The sequence below is a fragment of the Penicillium crustosum genome (genome assembly GCF_028827405.1).
Source record: "Penicillium crustosum strain IBT 35664 chromosome Unknown utg000005l_segment0_segment0, whole genome shotgun sequence".
In the NCBI taxonomy this organism is placed as follows: Eukaryota; Fungi; Ascomycota; class Eurotiomycetes; order Eurotiales; family Aspergillaceae; genus Penicillium; species Penicillium crustosum.
In genome coordinates, this window is record NW_026623126.1 from 2,487,002 (window position 1) to 2,506,512 (window position 19,511).

Sequence of the window (19,511 nt, forward strand, 5' to 3'; positions counted from 1 at the left end):
TTAGATGGTATATTGTGGATGTAAAAGGTTGATTGATGATTTCCTCATGTCTAAAGTAGTAAAATGATGTACACAGAAAATAATTTAACAGGATTCGGTGGACATTTTGTATGAAAAGACCCCTCGGCGTGTTGAGGTTGTCGCCGAAGCCTGGTTTTTTTGCGCGTGGAGCTTTTTCCTCCGATGTGGATCGATCGGATAGGGCAATCGGCTTCGGTGGCCGACATCTGTATTTTGCATATGAAGTTGTGAGTCACGTCAAATCGATCGGGCATAACGAGATAATGAGATAACAGGGGCAATGCCAATGATTGCGACTGTGTGAGGCTGAAGTTCATCTGCCATTTCGGGTTTTGATCCCTGAAATATCAGGCGTTAATTTTTTCCCCTGTCCACCTCAGCACCGATTCAACAACACACAAATTCAAGACAGTCTTCAATACAATTGCTCATAATCTGTTCTAGATGCAGAATATGTTGGGGAACATTCTCATGCTTTATAGACTTGCTCCATGTTACGCACCAAACAGCCCACAACTGACCCCAGGGCCAAGCTGACGCGTCCCCATGCAAGCTTTCCCCTGCTCGTACAAGAAGATCGGCGAAGAGCTTGGCAAAATTAAAGCTTGCAAGCTAGCCCGCCAAGATATCTTGTGTCGCACAGCTGTAAAAAAAAGGGGAGACACCAACGCAACAGCGCAAGGGATAGCAAAAAGACACACCCCAGCTCTTGGGAGAGGCCCTTGATCACTAGCCCTAGAGACACAATATACTGACATAATATAAGTCAGCTATGGACCACCAGGAAGTAAAAGAAGCCGAAGCATCCCCTTCCTTCTTACCCCCAATGGAAAAGCACCATACAGCTCACCTTGTCTTGGTCCCCCGGCCTAGTGCTGACCCCCGTGACCCTCTGGTATGACAGTAGACCCTCGAACATCATTCGTTGAAACCGAACTGATCAAATCCTTCCAGAACTGGCCTATCATTCGCAAATATGTACTACTGGCCGTGTTATGCCTCGCATCTTTCTCCGGTGCCATCGCGCCCTTATCGGGACAGCTTAATCTGGCTGATCAGGAGAAACTGTACAACAAGACGAAGCTGGAAGAGTCATATGCGGTAAGTCTACAACTTCACTTTCTTCGAGACTCTAAACTCTGCACGGTTATCAAATCGAGTTATCACCCATCTAACATCCACTAGAATTCAGCCGCCCTAGCTGGCATGGCTGCGGGCCCATTCTTCTTTGCCCCGATATCTCACATGCTCGGTCGCAGCTCTGTGATCTTCTGGTGTGTGCTATTTACGCTAGTATGCCAGATCTGGGGCGCCGTCATGACCGACCCTAGTAACTATATTCCATATGTGATCTCCCGGCTCTTTGCTGGCTTCTTCGGTGCCGTGCCTACGGTGCTTGGCCCTCGCATCGTAACCGATATGTTTTTCTTGCATCAGCGTGGCCGCGCTTTTACTGCGCTGCACATGGCGTTTTTGTTCGGAACGATTGCCGGTCCGACATTCTCGGGTTTTGTTTCTGCGCACTCTTTTTTCCCCGTTGAGTTCTGGTGGACAGTCGGTCTGCTGGGATTCACGCTTATCTGTTGCTTCTGTTTCCTCGAAGAAACTGGATTCGATCGTGAATGCTTTGAAAGGAACCCAGATGTTCCAACTGGAATTCTGGCCAATAGATTCGCTACTTTCTTCTTCGGGCAGAGGGTTGTCTTGCCGACTACCTGGAAAGAAACGGTATGTACATGGAAAGCCCGATGCTGTGTCCCATATCATAAAAAAATGGGTTCGATCTAACATTAGTCGAACAGGTCAAAGTTGGAATCACCCCATTTCTAATTGGAATGTGTCCGGTGACGATCATCATGGGAATATTCACACTCATCTCCTTTGGATTTTACGTGGGCGTCAACGCACTCACGCCGGTATGGCTCCAGAAACCCATCTCCGAAGGTGGCTACGGGTTCTCATTGGAGCAAAATGCGGCATTCACATTCTGCCATTGGATTGGCATCATTGTCGTCCAATTCTACGGTCACTATCTGAACGACTGGCTGCCTCTGGCACTGGCACGACGGTACAACGGCGGTGTCTGGAAGCCCGAGTATCGACTGCATGTCCTATGGCTTCCTAGTCTTGTGGTCAACCCTATTGGCCTAGGGATCTTTGGTGCCGCTTTGCAATATCATTTGCACTATATGGTTCTCGCGCTGGCTGTTTTTATTGTGACTATTGGGTCGCTGGCCAGTGTTCCGGTCACAGTGAATTATGTTGTCGAGTGCTTTACGCGGTATCCAGCTGAGGCAGGTATTGTTATTGGTGCTTATCGCATTGTCTATGGATTGACTATTAGTTTCTACATCAATCCTTGGGTTGAGGCTGTTGATGTTGGCTGGGTTTATGGTATGATGGCTTTCTTTGCAGTTTTTTCCTACATGTTTGTTATGTTGCTCATGTGGAAGGGACATGCTATTCGCAACATTCAATTTTCGAGTCTTGGATCTAGCGAGGAGGGTGAACAGTTGGTAGGTAAATAGCTGAACTACTAGGTAGGCTGGGGGGTCGGAACGGGCCACTATGCTTCACTTGGTAGTGCGATCGTTGATTCGCCATGGCACATATAATCAACAGTCTATACTCAAAATTCAGAGCCTTGCAAATATACTAATAAAATCAAAGCCATTGGGAGAAGATATTTTGAATGAATGGGTATAGACGAGAGAAAAATGTTCTGACCAGACGAGAGGATATGGGGAACAAATAAGCAGACATTAGACAAAAATACCTCCCCCACAGTATATCGAAGTGAGAAGCTGAGACTGTAAGATCAAATAATTCCAAGTCACCTCCCACCTCTCACCCCTCGCCTCTGTTTCTCTCTTTCCTTCTTTCATCTCTTCCATCCACTATATTGTGACAGTGCGACAGCACCTTCGACTCAACAGGGTATCCGTGTTATCTTCTTAGTCTACCACAATATGGAAGTCATCAAAGAAGCCTTTGCAAAATGCAAGGCCAAAAACCGCGCTGCCTTGATCACCTACGTGACAGCTGGCTATCCCACTGTTGGCGAAACACCGGACATCATGATTTCCATGCAGGCCGGAGGTGCAGGTATGTATTGTTTACTCCTCCCGTCTTTTGTGACATGTACCATCCCATATTCAATACCAGCTAATTATAACCCCTAATCAGACATCATCGAACTTGGGATTTCCTTCGCCGGCCACCCCATGACTGAAACCCCAATCATCCAGCAGGCCAATGCCAAGGCTCTCGAGAACGGCGTGCAACTTTCATACATCCTACAGATGGTCAAGTCAGCCCGTAAACGAGGTCTGGCTATCCCCGTTCTGCTGGTGGGGTACTACAACCCCGTGCGTGAATACCCGTACGGAGAGGATAAGCTACTTCGAGACTGCAAGGCTGCTGGTGTAGACGGGCTCATCATTGTCGACCTTTCTCCCGAAGACGCGGTGCGGTCCGGTGACCTGTGCAAATCCAAAGGGTCTGTATATCCATCTTTCAGGCTTACATTTGCATTTGGCTAATCCAGATCCCAGACTATCGTATATCCCCTCGTTGATCCTTCTACCCGGAATGCTCATATGGAGATGCTTTGCAATATCGCTAACTCATTTGTTTGTATTGTATCTAGTATGGGAGTTAGCGGAACTCATGAGAAGCCGTATGGGAGTACGGGGGATCTGGTCCATCATGTGCATGATTGCACTGGGAACTCAATCCCAGTAGCTGTCGGATGCGGTCTCAACACCCGACAAGATTTTATTGATATTTCTCGTGTCGCTGAAGGAGTCGTCATCGGCTGCCCAATCGTCCACGTACAGGGAAATGCAGCTCCTGGAACTGGTGCTCAGACGGTCAAGGAGTATTGTCTTCGAGTTGCTGGACGCACTGAGAATCAAATTGTCATACCAGAAAGAAAGCAAGCTAACCAACCCATGTCTTCCACTACGGTCTATCTTTGCTATGATGGCGCAGGTGATACACCCGAAGACACCGACATAGTCACCAATCTCAGAGACACATACACTAGCTTGAGAAACTTCGGCGGTCAATACATCCCAGGATCCCTCACGGAAGGCCTCACAGAGCTAGAAAATGGCTTCAACACAGCAAATGCAGACCCAGCCTTCTGGGCCGAAATCAACTCCTACGCAGCATACGCCAACCGACCCTCTCCCCTCCACCTAGCTTCACGCCTATCAGTATACGCAGGCGGAGCAAACATCTGGCTGAAACGCGAAGACCTTAACCACACAGGTAGTCACAAGATCAACAACGCGCTAGGCCAAATCCTTCTCGCACGACGACTCGGCAAAACCTCCATAATCGCCGAAACAGGCGTTGGCCAACACGGCATCGCGACAGCAACTCTATGCGCACAATTCGGCATGAAATGCACCGTTTTTATGGGATCCGAGGACTTTGAACGCGAGACTTTGGCTGTTATGCACATGCGCATCCTCGGCGCCGTGATTATCCCCGTTGATGCCACATACGACGGCGGAAAGGGTACCATCCGCGACGCAGTCAATGAGGCCTTCCGTGTCTGGAGGGAGGAGCTGCAGACCACGCATTTTGTTATCGGCTCGACATTTGGTCCGCATCCGTATCCGACTATCGTGCGCACGTTCCAGACTATCATTGGCACCGAGACTCGAGCTCAGTTCACTGCGATAAATGGTGGTAGACTGCCTGATGCGGTTGTTGCTTGTGTTGGTGGTGGATCGAATGCTGCTGGTCTGTTCTACCCCTTCCTTGATGATTCATCTGTTGCTCTTATTGGCGTTGAGGGGGGTCGTGGGTGCATGGCGGGTCCGAGTGAGGAGTCCATTGGTATCGTGCACGGGTTGCCCACTTTTTTACCTTGGCACGAGGATGGAGAGAATGGCAAAACACATTTTGTCTCTGCTGGGCTTGACTATCCTGGTATTGGACCTGAGTTGGCGAGTTGGAGGGAGTCTGGTCGGATTGTCATTTCTCCGACAACTGATGCGGAGGTCCTGAGGGGATTTTCGTTGCTCAGTCAGCGTGAGGGAGTAATGCCTGCGCTTGAGAGTTCTCATGCTGTTGCTGGGGCTGTGCGTGCTGCGAAGGAGTTGGGGCCTGGGCACAATGTTGTTGTTTGCCTTAGCGGACGGGGGGACAAGGATGTGGAAACTGTGGCTCATATTTTGTCTGCTATCAGGGTTGATGATGCCTAAAGGTTTCTGTTGACTAGGTGGAACAGAATTGTGAATTGAAGTCTGAATTCTGAAATCTTTTGACCTTTCCCTGATTGAGGTTGATCGTTGAAAATAACTACCATGTCCGATACAAAATGAAAAACTGTTGAGAATTGTGAGAAGACGAGCCATCGTAATAGTAGATGGAGATAATCCAGGGTTCAGTACAAAGTACCACGTCAGGTAGGAAGATCATTTTCTTCCCAGACTCTGAACTTAAGAAACGCGATAGACATGTTTAGCATGAGAGTAACACCTTAGCGCCTGAACAAATACTAATTGGTCAATGGTTGAACTGACGATGTGCGGTCATTCTATTCCGCGCTTCAATATTTGAATATTGCTGTATCTATATCACTATACATATGAATTGCTATTTCTTGACCTGATTAAATTCTGACATCACATTTTAGCCTCGCTCCTTCCCTACCATTGCTTTCCATGTAGTCTACAAAACAATTCCATGCGCGCATGTAGGAACTTCACATTCAAATAATTTTGAAACGTACTACACGATCAAAATGTCGTTTTATACTGTTTCTTTTATCTCCTTTTTTTCCCGCGTGCTGGCCGGTAAGTTTGGACTCCTTTTGGGGCTTCTTTTGGGAACTCTTTCTGACATGTTTGATAGCGCCGATACGAAAAGGCGCCGGTAACGACAATGAAAGTTAGGTCGGAAAGCTAATTCGTTTGGCCTCTAAGAAAAGCCCACAAACCATGGCCTCCATCATGCTTACAGTGGTGGGAGGGATGCTGCTGTACTAATTTAGGCGGCAGCTCGTCTACCTGTTTTGTTGGGCTGTTCGGCAGGAGATTTCGAGGTATGTTACCTGGTCGCTATGTGAGATTAGTTGGAATAGCACGTTGGCATATGATGTAGGCGACGGTAGGGCAGCTAGCAGAAGAACAGTAATGGGGTCAGCATAATGGGGGACAGCGGAGGTTTGATCCCTTTATTGATCTCTCTCCGTCTTCTGACATATTTTCTAGATGCGAGGCAATTTCCCACTCTCAAGAAAAGCAAGTTGGAGAAGAGCTGGATGGCTGCCAGAAGTTGACCTTCACATCATTTCAAGGTGAGTTTCGGTCAGGCTGCGCACGACGACGCCATAGTCATGAGCGGGGAATGTGCCCAGGTGGGGGTGTAAGAACGTGGGGGTGTGGGGTGTGGGGGTACTTCCAAACCTTATCGAACCCATTTTCGAAGCGGAGACCTGTGGCCTCGACGAAAGCCTGGATTAATTTTGCACATTCTCAACATTATAGTTAGTAGCTATCTCATAAGTTTGATGTTTCTCGTTTCATTGGTGAATATCCTTCATGTATGTATGGCTCTAAATGTATGTATTTAGCTTTGCTAGATCCGGTAGGATACCGAAAACCTAGTTTTCCGATATGACGGGCGTGGCGTGGTTTGGGGTCACCATCTACGACCGGACAAGTTTCCAAATCGGGAAGATACGGTATGCCGACTAAAGCCGACATAGCCCCTCGTTTATTTCCATTAACCGACCACCCTTATATTCTCGGTGGCAAGCGACATTACCTTGCCAAGTTACCTCTACTATCGTTCACAATGACCAGAATATCCAAAGATGAACACCCTACCCGGGCCAACAAGTCCCAGAATGGGGAGGCACTCTCAATGGAATCACTCAAAAGCCTTGACGAGTTTGAATCTCTCGCCACAAAGCAAATAAGCAAAAAGGCTTGGTCCTTCAACTACGCGGGCGCTGGAGACCTGATCTCCAAAAGGTTGGACCAAGAGGTCTATCGCTCAATCCTCCTCCGGCCACGCGTCCTCGTCAATGTCAAAGAATGTGACCTGTCGACGACAATCATCGGCGAGAGAGTCGGTCTACCTATCTTCGTATCGCCTATGGCAATGGCCCGGTTAGCCCACCCCACAGGCGAAGCTGGTATTTCAGCCGCGTGTGGAGTGTTCGGTGCCATGCATATGATCTCGAATAATGCATCGATGACTCCCGAGGAGATTGTCGCGGGAGCCACACCTGAGCAGGTGTTTGGATTCCAGCTTTATGTCCAGACGGATCGCACTGAAAGCGAGGCTGTCCTAGCGAGGATCAATAAGCTGCCCGCGATTAAGTGCATTGTCCTCACCGTCGATGAGCCCGTCCAAGGGAAGCACGAGCTCGGGCCGAGAGGATCTGAAATATACGACGATGCGCAGACCGAGGTTTCAACTCAACCAGAAGAGTCATCCCAACCAAGCACAGACGTCAAAGTGGCCATCCCATCGGTCTCCGGGGCGGCTTCTGACGCCGAATGGGAGATTACGTTACAATGGCTCGCGAAACACACCTCGCTACCAATAATCATAAAAGGCATTCAGACCTACGAGGATGCTGAAGTCGCTGCTACGTATGCTCACGTAAAAGGCATTGTCTTGTCGAACCACGGGGGACGTGTCCTTGATACTGCGCCGCCGGCTATTCACACCCTACTCGAAATCCGCAAATACTGCCCAGAGGTTCTAGAGAAGCTGGACGTGATGGTCGATGGGGGTATTCGACGCGGGACAGATGTTGTGAAAGCGCTGTGTCTCGGTGCGAGGGCAGTGGGTATTGGGCGACCGGCGTTCTGGGGTCTTGGTGCCGGTGGTATCGCTGGGGTTGAAAGGACGCTCCAGAGTAAGTGCTTCATTCCCGCATCTATTGTAGGCAGTGTGTGTAGTGATGCTGATTTTTCTTTTTTCTTTTTCAAAAGTTCTAGCACAGGAAACGAGAGCTTGCATGAGTTTGTTAGGTGTGCGGAGAGTCGCAGATCTGGGAATACGCCATGTAAGTCTAAGTTGTCTTTGGTCACACATGTTCTTAGGGCTAACGACTATCTTACAGGTTAATGCGAGAACTGTAGAGCAGCAGATTTATAACACGGATTTGATTTGAAAAGGACTTGAAAAGAAAAGCGACACTAAAGTGTAGCTACAATATATTTCACCTATATTTCGCCGCTCTTCTTCCATCTAAGTATCTGATATAGCCCGTCTAGGTCCATTGAGTACCTCTGTACGTTCCCCAACTAAGTCCAATAAATGTATACAAACTCATCATTCTCCCTATCCGTCAAATCCATAAACGAACTCCCACCAAGCTGCTCCCCGCCCCTATTTTCATCCGGCGCATAGTTCTGCATAGACATAATATATAAACTAATCGAATACATTATGCAGAATCTAAAGGCACTTTTCAGATCAACAAATAATTTCAGTCACTGCTGGCAGAGTAGAATATTGGCGAACTAGATTCAGGCCCGATCTTTTTCTATTTCCTTCGATTGATTCGTCGTCTTGCTTTCCTTCTGGTCTTCATTTACCTATCGATGAATCATACCGCTAATTATATTTCTCTCTACCATTCTCTCCCTTTCCCTATTTTTCTTCCCCTTAGAAAAGCCTACGAGCAAAGCTATATCCCACTCTTACTTCCCCCAAGTCCTAAGATTTGATTCCTACCTCTACCCCATCAACTAACTGTGTTCTGTTTGACTGTAACTACTTATATCTACCTCTTGGACTAGCGTCCAGGGTTTCCTGCAAAGAAGTGACAGCCAAGCTGACAATTGTTTCCCTCAAACGCAATGGGATGAGCTCTGTCAAATTAATTCAGGTCTTGCTAGCCATATAGAGTGCGTGACATTAGATTAGGCTGCTAGCGGGGCTCAATAATATTGTGCATTTGCTAGAATTCCCCGACATGACTCTTATATGTGACTACTAGCCAGAGTGAATTTACTTTGAGATCAAATCTAATCAAGCAAGGCTTCAATGTGAAATAATTAGGTCATCGTCAAACCTTTCTGGTGTCGGAGGTGTAAGTTGACATCACTCTCGATCAATTTTATTAGACCAAGCACAAACCCTCAAGAAACATTCTTCATCCTCAAATTCAGTTGACACGTTCCAACATCCGAGATGCCGATTTCTTTCCCCCGTCGTAAGAAAAAGCCGAGCCGTAATCGAGCACACAGAAAAGCACACGGGGCACTGAGGGGTGATAAAAACCATTGGGAAGTCGGCCTTGAACGATCTGGCGATATAAATAATCTCCAAAGATACCGCTTGCATCAATACTTTGCCGAAGTCAAAAGAGACAACCTTCAGCCTCCTTTTATCTCGTATAAGCTTCTCTTTACAGAGGAAGATATCCGGGAAGTTGTTCAAGAAGAGATATCTATCAAAGAGGGACTTGCCTTGACCAAAGATACTAAAGAGAGACTTGGTATCTTAAATGCTAAATACTGGCTTCTAAAGCAAAAGTGGTGGCATTATTATGCCCGTCTAGAAGATGGGTATCAAAGAAGAGCCTTTGATCTATGGCGGTCGCATCCTAAATGGTATATGCACCGTATACTTGTTGAAGATTGTGCTAGCCGACAAGGATGCTGTGCTCGTGGATGTGGCTGTTGTATTGACCGCAAGATTGATCCTATACGTGGACTTGGAGTCGGACATTGCACTTTTAAATGTGGATGTTGTCGGAGAGCTCGAGGGGTTGATATTTGCGACGAAGAGACAAACGTGTTAAAAGAACAATGGCGCGAGGAAATAAACTATCTTCCTAGGCACCGGATTATGCGAGTTTCAATATGGAGGCTTGTCGGTGATAGCTATGAGAGCCCGTTTGATATGATTGATATACCATGAAGCAAGTTATGGGCAGGTTGCAAAAGATGAGGCTTCTACAAAGAAGAGTGATAAGACTCGCTGACTGAATTCGACCTATGAATATTGCTGTATCTTGATGAATGTACCTACCTGATTAAGCTCTTACATCATACTGCAGGCTCATACCTTCCCTACGAACAATTATAATCTTGTACTTTCCTTGTAAGCTATTGCCCCCTTCCCCTATGTACAAAACGGTTTCGTAGTCCACGTAGGAACTTCACGTTCGCATCATTTCAAAATATGAGTACTGTCAGCAACATGACTCTGTTAATCGTTTTTTTATCTTCTTTTATGGCTCTGCCCTGGCTAGTAAGTTTGGTATCTTTCCAGGTGTCTTCCCAGACCTCTTTCTGACACGTCCTTTTAGCCCACTTCCCCTCGCCCACAGTGGCAACGATGATGGAGTCGTCGTGGAGATTCTGCGCATGGCCGCTGAGAAGGGCGTAGATACCGCCCTCAAAATCGGCGGCGTTATCTTGCTGTTCCTCTTTCTGAGGGACCTGATCGCCTTTTGGTTTTGGTGGGGACGTTCGGAGCTCTCGCGGTATGTCACTTAGTTTCCATATTAGCTCTGTATCAGCAACATTCTGACCGTTGAATCTGTGGTATATTGCCCGAGGATTGCCGGCGCCGCTGGTTGAACCGGGAGGAACTCTGTCTTGGGCAAGGGGACCGCGCCCCAATTATAAATAATTATGATAGGAATGTGGATAGGCAGAGAGGAAACATCGGTCGTCGAAACCATACAACCCGCTAGCTGAGGTTGATGAAATGAATAATATGAGATCCAAGTTCCCCAATGATTCATCAAACCACGAACCAAGAATCGCAAAACAACATTTCCCATCCCCCAAAATGCCTCTCACCTCACAATTTTCCCGTCAATGCCAACCCCTACGAAGACGTTTAATTTAGATCCACTCTCACTTTGCAAGTAGAAACAAATTAACTACATGGTATTACTGGATCGGTAAGTGGGTGAATGGTACCATGGATACCAATCCGACGAAAGCTCAGATCGAGAGATTACTACAACTCTCCCACCAAGCATAGGGCGTCGCCGTTAACCCCCCTCCCCTCCTATAAAATCCTCCCTTTACCGCTTACCATTTCTTCTTGCTGGCGATTCTCAACTGGATTCTCATCCCTAGTCGCGTGATGTTCGCACTTCCGCTTACCATCTGCTCAATTGTACACTGTGCTATTTGACGAGGTAATCAATGGAAGGCCAATTCCGATCATCAACCATACATGGTTATTGGGCCATGAGCGTTTGAGTTGGTTTCTGGGCACTTGAACCAAGTTCATTCAATGCCAAGACAGAGCTAAAATCCGCGAAAATACCGCAGCGTCGTAGCTGTGTGGAATATAATAATGACGACGTTTTCGCAACCTTCTAACGATTAGAGCGTGCCTTTCTGCAGCAGCTCCTCCTTACTTACCAAATATGCCCGTCTGCAGCACTCCGAAACGTTAGGGCCATATTTCGTACTAAATTTTGTAATCATTGGCTAATATGTGTTAGACGAACCCAACAGTCTCTGCCTGTGTTTGAATATGCAGAGATCTTCTTAATAACTACCCGCTTAGTATTCTCGGAATCAAAAACATGAGAATCATTTAACTGCTCAAACCACAACAGCCTAAGCCTATGTCTGACACTAGTATCACATCTGATATATATTTAGGGCCGAGGAGGTTGCGATACATCGTTGAATTGCCGATGGCACTAGGAGGGGTCCATTGCCGAGAGTACCCCTGAATCTCTTGGCGAACGCCGATCACGTCTCCACTTAAAATGAGCTTCCAGTCGACGTAGGAGGCTGGTGCTTAATAGTGTATAGTGGAATCAAAATCTTTTTGCGTCCCTGGATCTCGCTGCCCGGTGGGCCACTAATTCAGTCTCGACACTCCTATTACCTAGGGTGGATTCGTGTGCGACTCGTTGGATCTTGGCTGGGGTCTGTGGGGGAAAAGACTCTGCCTGTGAAATGCTAAGAAAACTCGCTTATTCGGAAACAGGGTGTTGAAACCATGTCATACCTTAGGTGACTACAAGCACTATGCTGATTGGCCACTGCATCAGGGGCTAGGTATATATTGCCTCGCTTATAGGATGGATTCATTTAGATTAAATTTAGATTTAGTTACTCCATGGGTTCATTTAATTTCATCTATTCAGACCTACGACAAGGCTTGCCGATGGAATGAAAGAAGATGAACTAATTAACTCCAAGCCCTCATGGATAATGGATCTGTTAGTCGTATAAATACCTTAGTAACCTCTTCCTCTCTTCTACTCACCAGGAGGTCCATTTGTCCCTTTTTTCAGTCACTCTTTAGCCGATACCATAGTCGCTCTTTACAATGCAATTTCCTTTCGCCCTGTTCACCGCAGCTGCGCTGCTGACCCCTGTCTATTCCAATGGAATCACCCCGATGAGCCGCCGCGAGACTGGCCTCAAGCTCGAATCCTGCACTACCAGCCAACAGGCCGTAGTCGAAGCCGCCGTTCAACGCGCCGCCTCTCTCGCCAAGGCCGCCGCTGACGCCGCTATCAATGGCGACGCTAGTATCTTCGAGGAGTACTTCCGCACCACTGACACCGCATCCCGCCAGGAGGTCGCCGCCCGCTTCGAGGCCATCGCCAACGAGGCCTCTAACCTCAGCAGCGGCATAGTGACCTACAACTGCGGCAATGGCACAACACAGAGCGACTGTGGCGGCAACGGTGTCCTCGCCTACGCTGTCTCTGGCAACAACAAGATCGTCAACTGCCCGGACTGGTATAAGATTGTACCCGCGATCGACGACTGCGGTGGCACTGATCAGGGCCTCGCCATGGTCCACGAGCTCTCGCACATAAACGACGTCTACAGCCCACCCACCCAAGACTTCGCGTACAAGTACAACGCCCTCGTCGAGCTTCCCAAGGAGCAAGCTATCCTGAACGCCGACACCTACAACCTCTACGCTGGTGGTGAGTTTTGCTTTATTCCCCTGCCCATCATGACATGCAACTCGCTAACCGACTTCATCATCCAGCCATTGATCTTGACTGCCAGATTGGTGAGAGCAAGGGCGTTGAACTCCCGGATTGGATGGTCACTGAGATCATAAATAACAACAGTAATTAGATACCTATTTGTACACATCATCGTCTGATTTTGCTAGATAGATGCTATGGGAATTATATATGATTTCTTTTTACTGTCTCATATTAGTTCGTTATCATTAGGTTTTGCTAAATCTAGGGCTTTGTTGCTTTGTGGTGCGGAAAGGAGCAACGGCAAGCCAATTATATTCCTATCCTGGATCCTCAGTATCATTTCTCCAGGAGTAGGTATGCAGGAACCCCGCTTGCGAAAGGCGCCTTCGGCACAACCTGCTCTCACCCAAACCTAACCCAACCCAACCCAAAACCTACTGGGTAACCCATTGGGGCCACCATGTAGTGTGAACCAGCCAAATAGGCTGCTAGCGTGTGACTATAATATATGCATTTTCCAACTCTAATATTAGGATTTCGTCTTCCCAGCTTCCATCATTCGGGAGATATATCTACTCAAAGGAATAAAATACAGACAACAGACCTGGGTACGGTAACTCTACACTAAGTGACAAGTTAGCATAATCGTTCATGGATACTAACAAATAGATAGCTGACAAACCAAAGGTCCATGCCCATGGCGTCCCCAACCGACAAGCACCAACCAGTCAATATCGGGCCCCAAGATTTGGTGCCGTTGGTACAACAGAAGAAACGCCAGGCTTCTAGGCAAAACGTGCAATTGAGTGCGAATAGAAGCGGGGGTTGACAGCCAGCCTTGCACAAGGCAACCTGCTATACCGCCTTGTCAGAATGCCGCTTCGAAGAGGCCAGTCTTACAACTCAACAGTAAGAACTATTGGGATCACCTGATCCTATTTGTCAGGACTGGCAGCTACAAATAGCTTCTTCTCCCTCTTCTTCTCATTTCCCCCTTCAGCAGTCAGTAGCTTCAATGCAGTCAGATTGCCTACTCTCTCTTCTCCTCTTTCCCCATCAAGAACCTCAACAGGAGGCCATCCAAACAGCAGCCAGTTTGACCGCCAAATCGGGGCCCACAAAACAAATATCGAGGCACTCACTGGTAGGACAAGCGCTGGTAGGACAAGCCATTAGGGAATTGGTGGACGAGAACAACTGCTGTGATAGCTACGCCAAGCTGGATGACAAGTTTGCTAACTGTGTCCCGGTGCCCGGAATGGCAGCCTGACCGAGTTGCTACCTATTCTAGTGGTGTTTCAGGTGCAGCTTCGCAAAGGATGCAAAGGAAGGGCAGCAAATCGATCCTAAGGAAGCGAGGCCTCGAAGTCATGCTTGAAGAGATGAGCGACCTTTACGACCTCGAGTGCAAAAAGTTAAAGTAGGGTGAAACTCTTCATCATATCACTATTGAAAAGCATGGTCTGGTATAGGCTATCGTGGAGGAAGACGAAGGGGTTGGATACATTTGAAAATCAATCCCTAGCAGGGACATTGCAAGGAACATATATATACTTCAATCGGATCTTACAAGAACCATTTATACAGCCCAAATATTCGCATTCTATGATCCTTTCCTGCACGTAAAATGATACATACGACCATAGGGTGTGGAAAACAGGGCTTCCCGTCCGCTCAGCCGTACTTAAGCCACACGCCGGTGAGTTAGTAGTTGGGTGGGTGACCACCAGCGAATCCTCACTGTTGTATGTTTTTATTTTTGTTACATTCAGTCTATCTAGTTTTTGCTCTAGAAAGTGGGATGGGATGGGTGTTGGTGTATAAAATAGCAAGAGTAGTCTGCGGCTTATGGCTTTGTGATGTCTTTTTGGTGATTTTTTTAAATGTCTTTCAAGTGTATATAAAGGCGGCGAAAAAAAGCACACTCTGTGCAAGAAACTTTTCTATGTCTAACTTTTGAAAATAGTCGGCTAGCTAATTTTGTCACCTCTGATCCTTGATAGTGACGATGTATGACGTGTATTTAATATTAAGAATCCAACCTCGGGGATTGGTACATAGTCCGGCAACAACCACAGAAGGTCTAACGCTTAAGACTTGGCGCGGATATCAAGATATTAATGACATCCGTCTTATATATTTATCCCATCCTTCGGACGAAAAACATTTAGCCGAGGAACGGCATAAAGTCCAACAACAACACCCGCGGTCCGCACATAACCGACGACTGCACATGTGGATACTAGTATCTCGTCGGTATTTGCTCAGGGCTACAGCAGTGACGTTTACAACGAAATTTAGATTAGGTTTACGTTGAAAAACCCCCAAATGAAGAGTAACAAAAGCAGCCATAAAGGCAGATAAATTGACCCAAGAGAATTGCAGTGTGCAAGACAGACAAGTTCAACGCCTAGGCTATCATAACGCATCTCCAAAAAAAAACATACCTCGACCTTTGAAAGGTCGGAAGAGGATACATAAAAACATAAGAATCGACACGGAGAAAATAGATCAAAGTCGAAAAAACCCGGGCACACTGCCAGGTTTGCTTGCCATCCCAAATTTCGCTCGAAACAAATCAATAAAGAAAAGGAAAACCATTTGACGGTAAATAAATAATCAAACCCGGGTTTCACGGCCACCTTGGCTGGAAACCTCAGGCAACGCCTTGCGCGCATTTTGAACTGCATAACCCAAACAAAGAAAAAAGCATGTGGCAAGTAAACAATATCAAAAAACCAAAAAAGAAAAAAGAAAAAAGACGAGGTCGCGCGCACTGGGTATAGGTGAAAATCAATCTTCGTGATCCCGTTTTCCACTCCCGGTCTGAACCGATACATAGGGTGGTCAGACCAGGAAAGGAAATGATTGGATTTGGAGTTCAATTCGCCTGCCTTCGGGTACTCAGGGGATTTTCCGCTGGCTTGAATGTCCCATTTTTTGGAGTCACCGGCGATCATAGATAAAAGAGAGAGAGAGAGATAAAGAGATGATCGTACAGTACGTAAGACGTAACGGACGAGATAAGTCGTAAAGAGTAATAATACAATGAAGCACGGCGATTGGTGCCATTGCTTCGATGGGCGCCGGCCGAAGAGGTGCGACAGAGATAATGGCTCTCTGGTGGGAACTCTAGCGGCTGAATGGAGACCAGACCGTGCTCAGCCAACCGGCGGGAATACCGATCTCAGAAGGCGCGAGCATGGACAGCTGACTCCATTCAGACCCATCTAGGAAAGCGAGGACATCGTCTCCGCCGAGACTTGTTGATAGTAAGTTTGAGTCTGGGAATTCGGTTGAGGTCAGAGGCGGGGAGGGGGCCAATTGGGTGACGGATCCCGGTGGGGGGAGGACAGGGATGGCGTGTGAGGCGGCTGCGTTGATGGGAGGGAGGGATTGAGAGTACGGCGGGGGAGGGGCCTGTGGGCGGGCCGGGAGCCAGGTGTTGATGGGATTCAGGCGGTTGCCTGTTGCCGTCAAATACTGGGAGGGGGATTGTGTAGGTGCAGATAGAGAGGGGAAGCTGGGAGATGAAGTGGTGTACATCGGGCCGTCTGGGTGATGTTGCTGAAGAGATGGAAGAGAGTAGGGGGATCCGGATGGCATTTGGCGGCTGTTGGGAAGTGGTAGGCTGGGACGGCGATCGCCTTCATGTCCAGGTAGCGACAGACCGGGGCTGTTGACTGGAACCCATGACTCGCGACGACCACCAGCACCGTCGAGCATCTGGTCACCGGGATCACCGGTTTCACTCCTGACGGCGTTGCTTCCAGCGTCACTCATGTTGGTGCGCTCGTACATAGACTCGCTGGCTGCAGGCACTGCGATACTGTCATCGTCCATCCCAGGCTCTGCCAAGTGGTCCTCGATGCTTCCAAAGTCTAGGAAAAGCTTTTCAAGCAACTTGAATTCCTCGAGGCCACCACCAGCGCCGCCTTCACGAAGGGGGCGAATCCCATTGAGGCCGTGGTCAGAGGCATCCGACATGCTATCCAGGCGATTCCGTGAAACCCGGCGGAAATCACGCTTGACTTTGGAGAAGTAGCTGTGAAGGCGGTTCAGAGTGCGGAACCAGCCAGTCGCCATCTTCAAACGAGGCCGCATTTCCCGAATGATATCCAAGGCTTTGCGTGCTTGTGCGACACCGAGCTGGTGGCTATCATGGCTAGCAGGGGGCGGCTTGGTTCCCATCAATCCATCCGGATCCATGTGTGGGAAATGTGTTCCATAAACACCAACAAAAGCGGCATTGTAGATGGCAAATCCGACCAACGGGTTCTCAACAAGAGCACCGCGGGCTTGACAGGTAGCCACAAGGTCGATCATCTGACGCGCTGCCTTGAAGAGTTCACGAGCACTATCCCGCCAGAAACCGTCAGGTGGGCCGTTGACCTTGTCGACAGGGAACAATGGCTCGTCCAGGGGGCCAGAAGGCTCATTGCAGCGGATAGGTAGAAATGGGATATAAGCACGGTGAAGGACAATCACTGATAGGAAGTAGACAACATGCATCACGGTATATGAAGCCAGAGTGGTCTTGTACATGATATGCGTGTCGGTATTTCGCAGGGAATATTGCAGGTTGCGAGAAAGACTATCCTGGAACTCATTCAGCCGCAGACGGAGCGAGGCGAAGTGAGATTCAGGATGCCAAGGGGGGTATTGCTCTGTGCGTCGACCGCCGGCACAAGACCATTTGGCGATACTTCCCCAGATACGAATGATGCGAATAACTCGACTGAGGACCGACTCCTCGGCGCCAACCTCCCATCGATCAACCTCCTCCTCGCTCGAGTCCTTGCGGCGAGAGATAGGTGACCAGGGCTTGTTATCTGGAGTTCCATTAGGCCCTGGAAGCTTTTCTTCGCCAAAGCCTCCTATACTTTGGCGGATGCTGGGGATTTGCATGCTTTGGGAACCAAAGCTCTGCGGGCGCCGAACGGTCGGTTCGTTAAGTCGGGCCGTTCGAACCCGCTCGCCGAAAGCAAAAGCATTGTCGCTCGGAAGCTGAATTCCGAGTTCCTTAACTCGAACCATCCGAGGCCGGTACTTTCCACTGCTGAGGCATCGGTCGAGGATGAAACAGGCCCAGAATGTCCGGCGTTTGGTCTCTTGCGCAATGATATCATCGGAGGTCGGCTCCCTGAGCTCTACACGCCGCGGCAGACCAAAATGATCTGCTTCGGTTTTGAAACCGGGGGACGAGCGTGAAGGATCTCGAGCAGGGAATTCATTCTCAAGTTCAAATGGCAGACCCATGGCCTGTGCAAGCCGGATGGCCATACCCACGTAGACCCAAGCACTCTTACCTCGGCACATCCCCCACTCGTGCAAGGCTAACATCAATAGCGCCTGTACACGCGCAAGATCAGGTTGAGCGAGGCAGGAGCCATCTAAGCCGGCCAGCCGGCTGCGGAGGGCTGCGGCATAGTATTCCGATGCGGCAAGCGGGTTCGAAGAATGACTAGGAGATGCTGGCGAGTGAGCTGCGGCCAACGGAGGGTGAAAGCGAGCAGTCAGGGCTAGTACCCCCAGCGGAATGAGTGACGAAGACGGATCCACCTTGTATGTGGGATTCCGGGGATCTTGTCCATCGAAGGTCGCGGGAGGAGGAGCGGGAGACGAGAGCTGTCGAATCTGGCCGAGAAAGGTCGCGGGATGTAGGAAAGGTAGAAGAGTTGCAAAATGCGACTGGAAGAGATCGAAAACGGCCTCCCAAACTTTTGTTGTAAGTATCGATGAATCAAGCGCATCCACACCAAGCTTGGAACCAGCCGATGAGCCGGACATGCCTACCACCTTGCGTGAACGATGTCGTTTGGGGCCATCCCAGTCTCCATTTCGATCTTCGCCTTCCGCCAGGGTAGCCAGATCTCGTTTGGCGGCGCTCACTCCGATTGCCGGGGTTGGGTAGACACATTCGCGCCCGGATGATTCGCACGCGCGGCAGGTTGTATCGATGCCAGCATTGACGCACTTAATTTTACTGCGCCGGCATCGAGCGCAAGCGATACTGGACCGCATGATGTATTGGATAGACCCGAGGCCTGCAGATATCCGACAAGTCGATTTGTGCCAATCGCAATTCTCCCATTTACCGTCGGTATTAGGGTCAAACGTAAGTTATATTTTGCGGGGGAAGAATCTCGGGGATATAAGCCAAGGGAGGTTCTGTTTCTGAACGGTTAGCATTGCATATGCTAGGGAGTAGCTTGGGTGAACTTACTAGCTATCCAAGCGTATGTGAAAGGAAAAGGAAGTAAAGAGAACGAAAGAGGGAAAGGGCCAAGGGAGAAGAATAACGGAGTTGGCGGAGTGTGGGGGAAACTCAAAGAGTCGGGGCACCGGACCGGGAGAAACACAAGTCGGGAGGGAACGGGGAATGTCTCTCGACCGGGGAAATAGAGAAAGGGAAAAACAAACGAAGTCAGAAAAAGGGAAAAATGGGGAAAATAATAAAAAATAAAAAGAAAATGGAGAAAATGGAGAGAGAAAAAAAAGTGTGAGAGCCGCTGAAATTGCGGAGGACCCAAAGTATGCAAGGACGCGCTTTTTCGTGGAGGTGGAGCCC

General features: G+C 48.6%; 7 protein-coding genes across 7 annotated transcripts; 6 read left to right on the forward strand and 1 right to left on the reverse strand.

The window, feature by feature from the left end:
• Positions 1–793: 793 nt before the first annotated feature.
• On the forward strand, positions 794–2,549 carry N7487_011630 (uncharacterized protein; the record flags this gene model as incomplete). Its single annotated transcript, XM_056879360.1, has 4 exons — positions 794–916; positions 976–1,122; positions 1,207–1,749; positions 1,824–2,549. The coding sequence occupies 4 exons, from the start codon at positions 794–796 to the stop codon at positions 2,547–2,549; spliced, it is 1,539 nt and encodes a 512-aa protein (XP_056724679.1).
• A 441-nt stretch (positions 2,550–2,990) lies between these two features.
• On the forward strand, positions 2,991–5,240 carry N7487_011631 (tryptophan synthase; the record flags this gene model as incomplete). The annotated part of the gene is made up of 3 exons (XM_056879361.1): positions 2,991–3,126; positions 3,208–3,524; positions 3,576–5,240. 3 exons carry the CDS (start codon positions 2,991–2,993, stop codon positions 5,238–5,240), a joined length of 2,118 nt encoding a protein of 705 aa, XP_056724680.1.
• A 1,597-nt stretch (positions 5,241–6,837) lies between these two features.
• Positions 6,838–8,124, forward strand: N7487_011632 (uncharacterized protein; the record flags this gene model as incomplete). The annotated part of the gene is made up of 2 exons (XM_056879362.1): positions 6,838–7,912; positions 8,120–8,124. 2 exons carry the CDS (start codon positions 6,838–6,840, stop codon positions 8,122–8,124), a joined length of 1,080 nt encoding a protein of 359 aa, XP_056724681.1.
• Positions 8,125–9,568: 1,444 nt separating this feature from the next.
• On the forward strand, positions 9,569–9,808 carry N7487_011633 (uncharacterized protein; the record flags this gene model as incomplete). Its single annotated transcript, XM_056879363.1, has 1 exon — positions 9,569–9,808. The coding sequence occupies one exon, from the start codon at positions 9,569–9,571 to the stop codon at positions 9,806–9,808; it is 240 nt and encodes a 79-aa protein (XP_056724682.1).
• A 401-nt stretch (positions 9,809–10,209) lies between these two features.
• N7487_011634 (uncharacterized protein) lies at positions 10,210–10,592 on the forward strand (the record flags this gene model as incomplete). The annotated part of the gene is made up of 3 exons (XM_056879364.1): positions 10,210–10,217; positions 10,319–10,495; positions 10,532–10,592. The coding sequence occupies 3 exons, from the start codon at positions 10,210–10,212 to the stop codon at positions 10,590–10,592; spliced, it is 246 nt and encodes an 81-aa protein (XP_056724683.1).
• Positions 10,593–12,318: 1,726 nt separating this feature from the next.
• N7487_011635 (M35 family metalloendopeptidase) lies at positions 12,319–13,088 on the forward strand (the record flags this gene model as incomplete). The annotated part of the gene is made up of 2 exons (XM_056879365.1): positions 12,319–12,931; positions 12,997–13,088. 2 exons carry the CDS (start codon positions 12,319–12,321, stop codon positions 13,086–13,088), a joined length of 705 nt encoding a protein of 234 aa, XP_056724684.1.
• A 2,984-nt stretch (positions 13,089–16,072) lies between these two features.
• On the reverse strand, positions 16,073–18,964 carry N7487_011636 (putative C6 transcription factor; the record flags this gene model as incomplete). Its single annotated transcript, XM_056879366.1, has 1 exon — positions 16,073–18,964. The coding sequence occupies one exon, from the start codon at positions 18,962–18,964 to the stop codon at positions 16,073–16,075; it is 2,892 nt and encodes a 963-aa protein (XP_056724685.1).
• Between the last annotated feature and the right edge of the window lie 547 nt (positions 18,965–19,511).